Below are 16,495 nucleotides of genomic sequence, written 5' to 3'. Positions count from 1 at the left end.
CTTGCCAAACTTTCTGAATGTTTTTGTTGTAAAGACATTTTTTTCTGATGTAGTCTCTTGAATATGCTTTTTATTTTTTACATTCATAGTAGAGAAAATGTTCAGAACAAGCACTTAAAGGGATCTCTGAATAAGAAAGTGAATAGGACACAACCAGTTCAATAGTCTTAACATAACAATGCATCAAGATTCCATCTACTACATCATTATAAACGAGGCCGGTGAGTATCATCGGCAGTGACCCACCAGTGTCTGTCACGTGAAGAGTTTGTCTGTTGTAGTGAAAGAGCCAAGAAATAGTTACTGTACTGTTTTCAAGGAATCTCAGGTTTCAGCTGAATTATTAGAGTGGAGGAAGACAGCTCAAAGGAATGGCTGCCACCAGTATCAGACAGCTCCTGCCTGCTATTTTTCACCGGATAAAGCTGTTGAACTCTTGGTCAGGTTACTTTGTAAAAGTCTATGCATGATCATGTGGCTGCATTGTAACTGTCAATGTATGTGTGCATTTTCCGTATTCTATATGAGTTCCGGCCCTCCTGGGGGCATCCTGTGTATGTTTCAAAGGCTTTTAGCCTTTCTTCAGAATATGCTCAATTAAAACTCAAATATTTTAGTGAATGTGTATATTTGGATGGATTAGAATATTTGACACCTGAGAACTCCTGTACTTCAGAAATATTTCCTTAAAACCTTTAATGACACAGGGCAGTGGTGGCACACCTTTAACCCCTGCACTCAGGAGGCAGAGGCAGGCGGATCTCTGTGAGTTTGAGGGTAAACTGGTCTACAAGGGCTAGTTCCAGGATAGGCACCAAAGCTGCCCAGATAAACCCTGTCTTGAAAAACCAAAAACAAACAAACAAACAAAAACAAAACAAAAAACAAAATAAAACAAAACAAAAACCAACCAACCAAACAAACAAAAAACCACCTTTAATGCCACATTCTGTTTATTGAATGGAAATACAAATGTTAAATTTTCTTGTTTGAAAAAGCTACTCATGAAAATTCAAAGAACCATATAGGCCACCGAGAAGCAACTACTGAGCTTTTTTCTTCATAAGATCAAGACCCTGTACTTGACAAATACACAGACACAGACACACACACACACACACACACACACACACACACACACACTTCTATGGTTCATTCGGAAAAATGTCTCTAGATTCCAGTGCCACTTTGAATTTTCTCTTTCTTTCTTCTTTCTTTCTAGTTTAGTTTAGCTTAATTTTGAAAAAAAAAAAAAGTTCTATACATAGCATAGATTAGTCTGGTCTAGAGTTTGCGATCCTTCCGCCGCAGCCTTCTAACCGCCCTGCCTAGCGTTCCCCAGTATTTTTAATAGCTTCCCTTTTCAGTTAGTACTGATTAAGTCCACACCTTGCCTAAGGCCACCTTTTACTGTGCAAATCTTTGCCTTTCCTTGGACTTTTTTTTTTTTTTTTTGACATTTCCTAAGTTAGACAACCTGTAGCATCTGCTAAACTTAAAAACTGTATGTTCATTTTCCTCCCAGGGCTAAGAACAATCTCATTACATATATCCTGTTCTCAAGGTATCTAACCACAACAGAATTAGCTTCATAAATGATGCCTACATTGGAATTTGATTTAGCATTTAGAACTGAGCTAGTAGATGTAGCAGGTGGTTTTGAAATAAAATATTTATTGAGAGAATGTCTGATTATTTTCCGTATATGAGTTTTACATGAAGAACATCTATTTTTACTGGGCATCGATACATAGGCGCAGATGTTCTGAAATGTCCATTCGATAGTTATGTAATACAGGGATTTACACTGTAAGCTTTCTCAGTCTAAAATTGGCAACAAAGCATATTAGCGACAATGACTTAAGACACAAGAGATTTATTGTTGTAGGGTTTCCAATGGCAACAACCTTTCTTCTAAAACATTAAACATGTGATAAGGAATACATTTGACTTTGTCAATATTCACAGGCAGGGAGGGGAGCAGAGAAAAATGTAGAGCTCAATAAAAATCAATAAAAAAAATAAAAAATATTCAGAGTCATTTAAAGATTCACTGTGCAAATCTTAAAATTTTAAGGTAAAAAAATTTCCACCTCAGTCTTGAGCAGTGTATTTTCAACCTTTGCATTTAGATGTTAAATAGCTACCCTTTGATCATATGGGCCTAGCTTTAAATAGCACATAGGTATTCTAAGGGAAAGGATGATGGGATTAGCTCCACAGGCAGAGTGGGAGGACTGACATCAGTCTTTAATTTCTGAATGAAATTAGCGAATTCAATCGAATGGCTTGCTCTCCCATAATGGTAAAGTGTACAGAACAGTGGGGATTACAGAGCAATATTTATAGTTTAGTTTTTCATGCGAAAATCATTTGTGCTGAGTCCCCAGGAGAGAACTTGTTTACATATCTTTTCTTGATCTGAGATCGAATATTAACTTAGAGAAACTACTTAGTCTACAAGCACATATCTTAGATGTGAAAGTTATCAGAAATTAACAGTGCACTTACAGGAGAAATCCAATGAAGTCAGCAAACGGTGAACTCATCACGTGTTATCAGCTCCTCAGCTATGAAAAAAATGCTTTCCGATGGTGGGAAGTGGCAATTTAGCCATATTTATTCCTGAGAATAATGTTTCCCTGGCTTAACACCTAGTTCGGCCTTTTCTTTTATACTCTCTGTATTTAATACCAATAAAGCTTTTCATTTTATATGCACTTAAGCAGATCTCCTTATTCTCAAGGGAATAATTTTAATTCAAAGACATTCAAAGGAATAGCACTGAAGGAAAAATACAGTGCTTTGAGACCTCATGCCAAAGTTAAAATTGCCATTTGTGCTTACTAATAGTCAAACCATTGTTCAGAATGGTCCTTCACAGAAAAACATGTCCACTTACCACTGAGATCTCAGAGCCCAGAACACAATCTGGAGAAGGCAAATGGGGCTGTGACACATTTGCACATAAAGGTAACCTTTTCGTTTACCCCACAGCAAGAAATGGAAAGAATGTATGGTATCATTCCTTGCCATAAATGGCAGCTTCAAGCAACCAAACCAGCAGACAACCTTTGTGCTTGGTTTCTCCTGGTGATGTGGTGAACTGGCCATAAGCAACTGAGTTATGGACCACTCCAAACCTTTCCAGCCTCCACACTCAAATTAGGTTAACAATCAGGTCATCCTGTTATGCAATATTGCCAGTGGAGCAACAGGGAGAGAGAAGGAAAGGAATTGTAATGCCTGCAGTCTCTGTGCTAGGATTAAGGACACTATTTAATTTTCATTTAAAATCTTCATTTGTGGTGCATGTACTATGTGCTGAAGACAGAAAACTTTTGGCCTCTACTCTAAAAAAAAATCAAGCTATAAAGATAATCAAATTCAAAAAGTGAACAATTTCAAAAATTTCCATGCTGAGATAGGTCATTTTGGCCCCATTGGTTTCAAAGAGAAAGATAAGAGGGGCAGAGAGCAGAGTCAGACCAGATTAGTTGTTCTGAAAAATGCAAAAGGCATTTCAGTCAGACGCCCAGCAAGTGCAGAGCCTGGTATATGTGTTAGTTTTGCACACCCTGGTGATATTTAACCACGCTGCATGACAAATCTGTCAAGACAGAACACTATATTTTTTTTTTTTGCTAAAGAAAAACTCTATTAAAGGAAGAAGTTGGTTTTATAGCCAGCGCACTATCAGGCAACATGCGAGACTTATGTAGTTATAATTATTTCTTGTACAACAGTCTCCAAATGTCAGAGCATTTTCAGTTTGCTCTCACACGCAACTCAGTAACTGTAGAAAAAGGTGGCATTTGTAAAGATATAAAAATAGGTTATGTTTAAGATCATTTCTAGGATTGGGAACACAGCTTAGTCGGTAAAGTACCTGGATTTTTGGCAGAAGGACCTGAGTCTGGAACCCTAGAACCCATGAACCAAGACAAGTCTTATGTATGTGCAGAAGGACCTGAGTCTGGAACCCTAGAACCCATGAACAAAGACAAGCCTTGTGTATGCAGCTGTAGCCCCAGCACAGAAGGTTGAAGGTCAGAGACAGAAGGAACCTTAAAGTTCATTTGCCATGCAGCTTAGCCAAACTGGTGATCTCCATGCTTAGTGAGAGACCCTGTCTCAAAGCATAGGGTGGAGATGAGACGAGGAAGACACTTACATCAACCTCTAGTCTTCACATGCACATAGAGACATGTCCTGAACACACACCCCCATCATGTGTATACTTACACACACCATGCACATAGAGACATGGCCTGAACACATACACCCATCTCATGCACATACTTATACATACCATACACATAGAGACATGCATGGAACACACACACTTATCATGTGCATGCTTATACACACCACGCAGATAGAGATATGCCTGGAACACATACCCACCATGCACACACTTATATAAACAATGGTATAAAAATACAGATATTTGTTAGTAGATAGATGTGCTTATACTTAAGTTAATAAGTTTTTATTAATAATTGTCTAAAATAAATCCATATCATAAAAGAGATATATCAATAAAATTCCAACATTGACATATTCAATTTTTTTCTTGCTAGGCCCTAAGGGATTCTTTCACAAGAGTAATTAATAAAAACCATCAGATTCCTCAAAAATAACAACAACAACAACAACAAAAACAGACCTATCATGTGATCCAGCTTCAAAACTCATGTTTAGTCAAAGGATTCCAACTCAACACATCAGGGATACTTGCACATACATCAGTGTTCACTGAAGCACTGTTCAAAGTAACAAGTTAGGGACTCTACATATGGGTTTACCAAGAGATAAATGGATAAAGGAAATTATACATACGAGCAAAGTCATGTCATTTGCAGAAACACGGGTAGAAATGGAAATAGCCAAGCATCATGTTTTCTTTCATTTTTGAGTCCTAGGCTTTATGTAGACACATAAAGTCACACACACACACACACGAAAATAGAAACAAAACTGTCGATGAGAGCAAAGAAGACAAATCTAAGGGGTAAGGAAGGAAATGGGATTTGCCCAAAGCATATTATGCACATATATGATATTATGCACATACATGAAAATGGTCTTATTTAACCTGCCATAACCAAATGAGGAGCATAACTTCTTATAAAGCTTAAAAACTGTTTAGATTGGGCCACACTGACCAATGATCTTGATGTGTATTTAATGACAGACTTCTTTGGTTTATTTATACAAAGGAATTCCTAGGAAAGCCACTAGAGGGCTTTCATTAAAAATCTTTCCTTGGAACACCCCCTACACACTCAGATTTTCTGTCTTTAATTTTTGATTTCTTGGCAAACCTAAACAGATCTGCTTAGTCATTACTTTCTATAGAGGCTTACCCACTACTGACACCAGATACCCCTGATGCCTTCAACAACTAAACCGCTAACCATAAGATAAGAGGAATTTTTCATGTTGACGAAGGCATTTTTACATTTCATTAGAAATTCACAGTGGGTTCCCAGAAGGTTCCTAATGTGCAGAACAACCCACATATAGTTTACAAATGGGAGGGGTTGCTGTGTGATTCATCTTCGCCATAAGAGGCAAAAACGTCCCAGAGAAAGGGATGCATTCCATGCGCAAGGAGTTCCCTGTCTAGTACTTGACCACATAGATGTCTGATGGTATTGCTGTTCTAAACAATTAGCTGTATTTATTTGTGTGTATTTAACATGTTTCCAACACACAGCTCAACTCCATTTTCTTCTCCAAGTCATGTCTAACTGGGCTCTTCTCTCATTCAGTTTGTTTTCTTTCTAGCAGCCAGGAGTTCCAAAAGGTGATGAATAAGCCTGGTGGAGGTGGCGCACGCCTTTAATCCCAGGGCTCAGGAGGCAGAGGCAGGAAGATCTCTGAGTTCAAGGCCAGCCTGGTCTACAGAGTGAGTTCCAGGACAGCCAGAGCTGTACAGAGGAACCATTACTAGAAACAAACAAACAAGCCAACAAGATGGATCTTATCATATCCATCCTATGCTTAAAGTTTTTACATATTTCTCCTCGAGTTTACATAATTTTAAACTTTTCATCTCTTAAATATTACTAAAAGAGCAAAGCATTCTCTGGCTTCTGCTTACCCGAGCCATATGAATTCACACTGTTGTTTGTCCTACCACTTGACCACTAGACTATATGAAGATCTTTCCTAGATTTGGGTTGCCATGGTTTCATTTGTACCTGAAAAGCTCTCCTACCTTCCTATATGGCTATTTTAACTTAAAATTTAATAGCTACTTTGGGTAGCCTTTGTCTCCTTTGGCATATTATCTTATCTGTTTTCCCTCAATATCTTACATGCATTCTTAGTTTTCCCAGTTTATATTACTGATGTTTTCCTTATCTGACTATAATTTTCCTGAGAGCAAGAGATACCTCTTTGTGAATCCCTGCCTCTCTCTGTTATATCACAGGAAATATTTAATAAGCATTTGTTAAATCACTGAAGGGCCAAGTTGCTATGTAGCAAGATAGCCATATGTTAAATACACTTTGTTCAATACATCTAACTGACTAGGATATTGATGCTTATTGTCAGACAACTCTCTGGACAAAGAGAACCAGAGAGGGAACCGTATGCACATGGAATGGTGAAGTGTTTCCAGTTTTCTGGAGTGTTTTGCCTCTTCTGGCTAAGAAATCACACAGCCACCCTACCTCTCCATTAAACTCATGACTCAAGTTCTATCCCAGAACCAATGTCATTTTGCCTTGAAAACACCATTAAATAAGCTGATGTTAGAGTCATCTTTCCTATTAGAACTTTTGAGGAAAGAGACTGATTTATCTTTATCCCTCATGTTACATTCGAGTTTTCATGATACAAATTAGTCACGGTGGAAACGTCATTAGTCACGGTGGAAACGTCTTTCAGGAAGGCTGTCATTCTAAAATGAAGAATTGCAGCATACTGAACTAAAGTGAAGAAGGAAGGCAGCATCTCTCCAGATTCGGTATAGAGTCGAATTATCTGTTACTCTAATTCTAGACTTCATGAAATTCAGACACTGGGAAAGGCATCTGGAATTCAAATAATGACTTTCTTTCCTTGTTAATAGACAGGCGTTGCAGAGAGGCACAAATCCCTATCAGACCTGTACGGAAAGATCCCAGTACAAAAAGTACGACTGACTCAGCCCATTCCCCAGTCGGCTTCATACAGCCAGCTTTCTGGACAGGAAGTGGTTCCCAGGATTTCCTTGGCACAGGAGACCATCTCCATATACTGCGCATGTTCCTTGGGCTACTTCCCGCCTACCAGATTAATTAGCCTTCACCGATTGCTTCCCTCCTCCACGTCACCAGGCTTTTGTGTCCCGTGACAGACTCAGAGAAGAAAATGGTTCAGCTTGAAGTAAAAGAGCTGGAGGGGGTCTAATGTCAGAATAAAGATCCAACAGACGTGTTCCTGGGAAAATGAAGGCGATTGGGGGCATTGGCTCCCTGCAGCCTTTAAGTGTTTTGCTGAGCAGCTGGAGGTCATCTACTGACTCAGAGCAGGAAGACAGGAAAAGAATGGCAATATTTTCCCGAGGGCTTAAATTAGCCTCTGCTTAGGAAACCGGTGAATAATTGCTTTTAGCTGACTTGTATAAATAGACACATATTATTTATATAGACAATATATATTTTTAATAGAATTAAATCAATGTTCCATTTGTTTGACTTTAAAAGGCGAAGTTCTACTGTGGTTTTAGTAAATGGATAGGGTAGACCTCTATTCATACTTGAGTTCTAACTCACCTGCACTTAAGTCATGAGGAGCCTCTAAGTTATTTTCATTACATTGCTAAAATCCTGCTACCATATTTAGCAAAAAAATACTTCCAATAACTTGCATGCATAGCTAATATTTCCTATGTTTGCACCAGGATTTATTCTAAATATGTGAACTATCAAAATGAATCATCATAACGTCTCCAAGAACAGGTCTTGCTTTTATTTATGTTCTGTAGGTGAGAAAATCAAGGCCAAGGAATTGAAATCTTTCTATCCCAAGTGAAACAACTTGTGCAGGCAGAGAGGGCTTCAACCTACATGCTCTGGTCTTTGGTCTGTGCTTCTTCCTACTATGTGCAAGTTCTTTAGAAAATGTTTCCTTTCATTAAGTACATAGATTTAATGAAGGTAATCACACCAGTAAATGGCTGAACTAGGCTCTTGATGAGTTTGCCCGGTTCTTGTGTCCAAGACTGCAAATACCACTTAATACTGTTCCCCAGAGAAGATCACATGCTTATTTTTTCAATCACATACTTAGCATTAGATATTAAATACTTTATTAAGAGTCTAATGATTACCCAATCATAATCTAAAATATTATTTTAATTGTGTTAAGATCATTATTAAACTTTTCCGAAGCATCTGAAATACTATTCAAGTAGTGTCAATGTCAGTGTTCTAAGTGAAATTCATATAACAATTCAATCTCACTGCTTATCAGCTTCTTGGTGCAAGCACAAGAACACCTAAACATTTATAAACATTAAAAAAAATAAGCTTAACTTATTTTGTCTGTTCCAAGCTAAGAGTGATACAACACATATTGGCTACAATACATAATACAAAATCAAAAGAAATTGCATTATGAAATATAACCGAGTCTCAGTAAAGAAAGTTGTTTTAAGATTTAGTTTTTTTTACATGTATGTGTCTGTGTGAGTGAACGGCATATGTGTGCAGGTGAGCACGGAGGCCAGAAGAGGGTGTGAGAACCCTTGGAACCAGAGAAATCTGTGCTTGTGAGCAGTCTGATAAGGGTTCTGGGAACTGAACTCAGCAAGCTCTGAACTATTGAGCAATCTCTCTAGTCCTAGTAAAGATTATCTCAGTTACTTATATTAATATCTGGTTATGTGAAAAAATCTGCCAGGTACATCTGAAATATTAGAAAATATTAATATGCTGGTCAAGTTATAACAAGCCTGTCAATTAAAACTTCATAGAAAATATTAAGTGGTGGTTATTATTAGTTATGGTATTTCCTACATAAATAAAAGCTCTTCTTACATGAGTTTGTGTGTAGAGCTTTGGTATCTTCAACCATCTGGAAAAACCACTATCACAGATTGTCAAGTGTGCTGGGTAAGCAATGCAGGTTAGAGATCTAAAGGTCATGGAGTAAATTTTAGACAAACAGCTTTGACATTTGTGCCTCAGTATGAGTCTTTTACAGTTTTATTACCTTTCGGGCCCTTGAAAAGCTTGATTTCCACGACAGTCTCCAAAATGGGTCGCCTTCTCCGCACGTACAGCCGCACAATCGAGCCCGCTTCTTTGAGGGCCTCCACCGCTTTACTGTGGGAAACCTCTGACACGTCAACCTCATTCACCCGCAAGATACAATCATTGACCCTGCAAGGGAGGAAGAGGCAAGGTTGAGCAGGAGCTGGGGACCTGGAGTGAATTCACCATCGCTATCCAACCTTAACAAGGGGGCAAGAGTGCAAGAGATTTGAAAATGTTCGAATTTGTAAGGTCTCTTACCTACAGTACAAGAAATCAAGTCAAGATCAAGCTCCTTGTCAGTGTCGCGGTCCAGACAAGGATCACAAGGCTAGCCAGATTACCTCTTAGACTCGACTACAGCGGTGTGACTTGGACTGAGAGGCACACGGCATAGTTGGAAGGAAATCTGTCAGTGACATTATTTTTCCTGTCTTAATTGACTAGACTGAAAGTTATGCTCTAAAGACTTCTCACAAGTTATTGTGGCATACTATATAGACACAACAGATGTGATTTTATCATTTAACTTCGTAAAATTCTTAACTCACTAGATATAAAAGTGTTATGCAAGGATTGTAGAAACTCTCAAAAATATAACTATGTAGGAAGGAAAAAAAACATATAAAACAGCCATCTCAATGTGTTTCGCTTGTTGAATTATCTTTAAATATCTCTTCCCAGGAATTCATCTTGCAATATTATAAATATTGAAGCTTAGGCTTAATGAAACTTGATGAGAGCCTCAGATAATCCTGTCTAAGATGTTTCCTTAAAAAAACTAAGAATTATGTAATGCTTTGTTTCTGTCCTCACACAGGAAGACATGATTTGACTTCCTTTCCAGTTAGTTTATTTTTATATTTTTATGATAATGATTAGTGATCACTTGAATATTGTCTAACAGCTTGGGTTTCTGGTTAGAAAGATTTCTACGCTCTGCCCAATCATCTTAAGGTTCCCTATCTCAGGCTACTTTGTTGGTCCAAGTCAAAAGTGAGTAACTGTTCTTACCTGACCCCTTCTTCCCCCCATTACTATACCTTTAGATAAATTTACAGAGCGAATCCAGTGGTAATCCAGGTTTGCTCATATTCCCTGCTACCACCTGGTTGAAGTAAGCGCCACATCTTCCCTGGATGACTTCCAAAACCTCCAGACTAACATTCTTGGGTCCTCTGTTACCTTTGGAGCCCTTCTTTTCAAAGTGACCACGGAAAAGTGAATGTGGTTGGTCCCTTTCTCAACTTCCATTCCCTTCTTCCCCCATCCAATGTCTGGTTTTGTCTAAGAGATATATTATTGGGCAAATATTTGTTGAATATGAAAAAACAATTCAGTTGTTAGAGTCTCATCTTCTGCTTTTGTATGTATAGGCAATTTTCTCAATTTCTCTAAACCTCCACATTATTTATTTTTACAATAGTAACATCTGCTATAAATGTTTTAGGAAGCAATATACTAGACACTATATAATAATCCTTTCTGTAAATCCTAGCATATAATAAACATATTTATGGTGTAGTATGTATTGATGTATAATATTCCTAATAATGTATTTGTTTTATAGCTTTGTAGAATAAGACTGATGTCCATTGTGGAAATTAGTATAATATGTAATAAGTAGTTACACCCTTCTACTGGAAGACTAGGCAGAGACTAGATGTGTTCTAAAGTCTATGTGTCTTATGTACCTATGTATCCTATCTATCTGCCTGTTTATCTATCAATCATCTACCTTTTTATCTATATCAATCATCTATCTATCTATCATCTATCATCTATCTATCTATCTATCTATCTATCTATCTATCTAATCTACCTATTTATTTATATAGATTATCTATCTATCATCTATTTATCATCTACCTATTTATCTATATCGATTATCTATCTATCTATCTATCTATCTATCTATCTATCTATCTATCATCTATCTATCTATCTTCTATTTATTTACCCATCTATCATCACCATCATCCCTATAATTATCATCGTCATCTATTCTCTACCTACTTACCCACCTACTTGTATTTTTTTTTTGGTATTTATTTAGTTTGCAGTGCTGGATGGCTAAGCCTAGCACTTCAGGCATACTTGGCAAGTACTCTAGTACTGAAATATACCTGGATCCTTCAAGCCTTCTTATTAAAAAAACATATCTAGTGTAATGCACCATTTTATGTATATTATGCCTATCAACTAAAAATACAAGTTTATCATGGGAATATTATATAAAAGCATGGGGAGGATTTTAGGTGTATGGTATCCAAATTCTTTTTAAGTCTGTTTAAGAAGCTGTTATTTCAACCCTTTATGAGAACCCACAGCAGCCTTAAAATCCTGCAATGGAAGATTTCACTAAGATGTAGTGATGTTATTTCATCAGAACAGATGGAATGGCTTTAATAGGTTTACACATACATTTCCTCCCCAACAAAACAAAACAAAAAATACCCGGAAAGCTACCAATTAAAATAGTTTTGAGAATGTTGGCATGCATTAGGGATGCCAGCCACCCTGGAGCAGCTGGTCCATTGAGAGTGGGTAATTTTGCCATCTCATGATAATGAAAAAGCACAGTTTACCATTACTTCATGTTCAGAATACTAATCATATCTTGACCACTATTTTTTCATCGAAGGGAGCTGTAGTAAAAAAGGAAGGCTACATCTATTCTAACTCTACTAATTATTTCTTTTTGTGTACATGGACATCTTTATCAGTTACAAGTACAAACAAAACACAACCTAACTCACATGGTTGTTTCTGAATATATAGGTGAGGTAGGCAATTTTAACATAGTGCATAGAACGGAAGATTAACGACAATGGGTCTACATAGGAAGACACCCATCCCTCTGCATTTCATATGCCCATAAGGAAAGAGGAAGCATAGCCATGGTCGGGGAGAGGAGTCAGCAGACAGCTAACAGGTGTAGATACATGTACCACTGGAGGCAGGGACATTTCTGATAAATAGACAAGACATGCCCAGAGTGATTTGTTTAAAAGGGAATATGGTAGAGATAGAAACTTGTCATTGGAGCATCAACCGTGTGCTCTATCAGTCTGGTCTCTTCGCTCATCTTTCTCATTTCAGTTCATGATCTATTGACCTCCACTTTAAAAATAGAGAGATATCAATGGTAAGGTCACTCACGGTTGGTAAGGACAGGGGCATGATGGCCCACTGGCTTTACCTTGTTCTTTGCTAATACAAAGAATTGAGAGTTGTGGGCTTTACATTAAAATAAGAACAGATGAGGAATGCACATGGAAGTTCTTAAAAGGAGGTAATGTCAAGCTAGGGAACTAGGACATCCAACTTCCCTTCCACCCAGTTGCTTGAAATAGATTCTGGCCAGAGGGCCACAGCTATTTAAAATTAATTTGTGTACTCTAACTGCAGATAACCTCGGTGAGTAGAGTCACCCCTTCATTTTAAGGCACATCAATGTATCATTAGCTTCAAGCTCAAGCAATGCATCATCCCAACCAAACGCCCCTCCTCTGTGGTACTTCTGAGCCCTTGTCTAAGGAAGCTATTTGCATACAGACTTCCTCTTCAATCTACTACTGTACCTGACAGTTCCACTCAGTGTCTGCTGTTTCAGATATGCCAGTAGTTTTGTCTACAGCAATTTCATCTTGCAGAATGGAATTGGCCACCCAGTTAAAAAAAATGGTTTCAATAGTTCCCTGGAATTTCTTCTTGCAATTCTCATGTATGTCCTTCAATCAAATGTATTAGGAACCAAAGACCGTTTAATCACTAACACCTGCCTGCAGAAGCACACCTAACCTTCTTATCTATCAATGAAGTAACATCTCACATGATGAGGCATCACTCCAAACTAATAGTCAAGAAATTACTGGCTCTCTCTGTTGGGATTTTTTTTAAAAAAGATTTATTTATTTATTTCTATGTGCTCTGGTGTTTTGCCTGCATGTATGTGTGTGTGTGAGGGTGCCAGATGCCCTGGAAGTAGTGTTCATACAGTTTTTAGTGGCCATGTTGGTACTGGGTCTTCTAGTAGAGTAGCTAGTTCTCTTAACCACTAAGCCATATCTCCAGGCCCAAGAATATATTTTAAAATAATAAGCAAAATACACTTCCCACATAGGTATCAACATATGATTTATTGTTAAAATAGGATGCTTTGTGATTTTATATATTATTAATTTAATTTGCCTACCAATTCATAATACATACTAAAAGTTGAAAATATTGCTGTTTACTATGTAAGAAATATTAGAAAGAAAGAAAATGGCAAAGTTGTAGTTCTAGTTATTCTTAAGTAAGGCGATTATGAAAGTTTTAAAAGGTATCTTTCATGTTCCTCCCTATCATATACTTTATGTTCCCATCTATGATAGGCATATAATGTTTCAGATAACCTAAGAACAAAGTATTGGTGTGGCAAGTCCTTCTGTATATGTGTTGCTTTTATTGGTTAATGAATAAAATAACTGTTTTCGGTCAATGGCTTAACAGGATATAGCCAGGCTGGAAAAGATATAGACAGAGAGTGGGCAGAGTCAGGAAGATGCCATGGAGCTGACAGAGGAGAAAGATGTGAGCTGCCAGCTGGAACCTTGTTGGTAGGCTATGAGCCTCATGGTAAAATATAATAGAAATGGCTTAACTAAAGATATAAGAGCTAACTAGCAATATGCTTAAGTGATTGGCCAAGCAGTGATTTAAATAATATAGTTTCTCTGTTATTACTTTAGGAGTATGGGTGGCCAGGAAACAACTCCTCTCAATTCTGAAACTTAGGAGCTGTTTCTTTAAGGAATTCATTCAACATCTTAAAGGTGAAATATCTATATCTGAAGATGGGGATAGTAAGTTTCCTGTATGGCTGAAGAGAGATAATGCAATAGAGATAATTATCATTGTGCCCGATAAAAGGTAAACATCAAGAAATGTTAGTTATTGTTATGAAAAAAGTGAGAAACATTTGCATAAGAGGCATATGAAAAAAACATAATAGATAAACATAATATGGGGGAGAAAGGAAGAAAATGAAAATCTAGATGTGAAAAATAATCATTGCTTTATTTCAGAAATGGAAGAAAGAATGCTCTGGAGGATATTTTCAGAAACAGAGTTTAAAAGCAATTCTATGGGTAAATGTTGCCTTGTGGAGCATAATGTAATTTCCTGTCCCCAAGACCATTCCTCTGCTCCCCAAGAAAGACTTTATCTGACACAAATGAGAGCTTTAAACCAGCCTCAGCCAGAGTGTCTGAAAGTCGGCACACTTGACCACATTTTCCCAACCCTTGCCTGGCCTCCAACCCTCTGTGCATCTTCACCCACACCCAAGTCCTCTCAGACAGTCATATAAACTTGCATTATCACATGCCTGCCCACTCCTGTTCACTCACAAAGTACAAATAAACATTTCTAAAGTCTCAAAACCACTAAGGTTCTCTCTTTTTGAAATTTCTCATTTAATTCATGAACCACGTTATAACTGAAGCTAAAAATATGTAATATTTTTTTTTAAGGAAAGCAACAAGACAGGTGTTTTAGAAGTTCCTAATATGCAAAGTAAAGACCCACATTGCTGTAGAGTCCTTGTTGAGTAGAATGTAGAATTAACACTATTAGATTCAATGTTGCTGGGAGGTGGTAGCACACACCTTTAATCCCAGCACTCAGGAGGCAGAGGCAGGCGGATCTCTGTGAGTTCTAGGCCAGCCTGGTCTACAAGAGCTCATTCCAGGGCATACTCCAAATCTACAGAGAAATGCTATCTAAAAAAAAAAAAAAAAACAAAAACAAAACAAACAAAATCAAAAACAAAAAATAAGAGATTAATATTTTAACTCATTTCCTTCACATTGACTCTCAGATACCAAAATAATAGAAAATAAAAAGACTGGGAATAAAATAGATTATTAAGAAGAAATAAAGGCTTTGTGCAGAGGGAAGGATTCTCCTAGATGCTCAGTGCTGTCTCAGTTCATGGCTTCTCTTCTCCGAGTTCACTTGTCCAGTTCATGCTTGAGTCTGAGAATTTACTCCAAGTATCTTCCTAAATAATCCCTCTTATCATTTTAGTAAGTTCTGGTGAACTTTTGTTACTGGTCTAAAAAAAAGCTATCGATCTTCTAAATATCAGACAATTATGACCTAAGTCTTGATTTCTGATGATGCAACCAAACAGCTCATTTTACAACTCTCCACTATTTGGAACAAATCGCAAAGGAAACCTGGCCCAGGAGACCACAGTGGCACACTGTGAGAAACCACGCACATGCTAACTATTTTCTCCCATGTACTTTGTGTTCTAGACTCTTTCTCTTTCGTTAAGCGTTAGCTAATGTGGTCACTTTGTTCTCCGTTTTATTTTTTTTTTTTTTTGTTTTTTGTATTTTGATAGTATTCTTTTTGTTTTCTTTTTTTTTTTAAATTTAAATTTATTTATTTATTAAGGATTTCTGCCTCGTCCCCACAACCGCTTTCCATTTCCCTCCCCCTCCCCCGATCAATTCCCCCTCCCTCATCTGCTCGAAGAGCAATCAGGGTTCCCTGACCTGTGGGAAGCCCAAGGACTGCCCACCTCTATCCAGGTCTCGTAAGGTGAGCATCCAAACTGCCTAGGCTCCCACAAAGCCAGTACGTGCAGTAGGATCAGAAACCCACTGCAATTGTTCTTGAATTCTCAGTATTCCTCATTGTCCGCTATGTTCAGCTAGTCCGGATTTATCCCATGTTTTTTCAGACCTAGGCCAGCTGGCCTTGAATTTTGCATACAAATGGATGGAAATAGAAAACACTATCCTGAGTGAGGTAAGCCAGACCCAAAAAGAGGAACATGGGATGTACTCACTCATATTTGGTTTCTAGCCATAAATAAAGGACATTGAGCTTATAATTCATGTTCCTAGAGAAGCTAAATAAGAAGGTGAATCCAAAGACAAACACATAGGCATCCTCAGGAATATTAACCTTCATCAGGCGATGAAAGGAGACAGAGACAGAGACCCACACGGGAGCACCGGACAGAAATCTCAAGGTCCAAATCAGGAGCAGAAGGTCCAAATCAGGAGCAGAAGGAGACGGAGCACGAGCAAGGAACTCAGGACCGCGAGGGGTGCACCCACACACTAAGACAATGGGGATGTTCTATTGTTCTCCGTTTTAACAGGGCTCCGCTCTCATCTCTAACGCTGGGCGAGAGCGGCCGTATTTATTATGCATGGACGCCATCTTCTACAGTGAAC

At 37.9% G+C, this 16,495-nt stretch overlaps 1 protein-coding gene across 23 annotated transcripts in view; it reads right to left on the bottom strand.

The window, feature by feature from the left end:
• Dlg2 (discs large MAGUK scaffold protein 2) overlaps nucleotides 1–16,495 on the bottom strand; it is a 1,645,338-nt gene that overhangs the window by 448,184 nt on the left and 1,180,659 nt on the right. For all 23 annotated transcript variants that reach the window (XM_041643707.1, XM_041642302.1, XM_041642110.1 and 20 more), the window contains one exon: nucleotides 9,214–9,383. In XM_041643707.1, coding sequence (XP_041499641.1) covers nucleotides 9,214–9,383 — 170 coding nt within the window. The remainder of the gene's footprint in view (nucleotides 1–9,213; nucleotides 9,384–16,495) is intronic.

Source organism: Microtus oregoni, unplaced genomic scaffold, assembly GCF_018167655.1.
Source record: "Microtus oregoni isolate MIOR12 unplaced genomic scaffold, Mior012 000000F_ref0000247, whole genome shotgun sequence".
Taxonomy (NCBI): Eukaryota; Metazoa; Chordata; class Mammalia; order Rodentia; family Cricetidae; genus Microtus; species Microtus oregoni.
The sequence above is the reverse complement of the archived record's forward strand: the minus strand, read 5'-3'. Positions and strand labels throughout refer to the sequence as shown.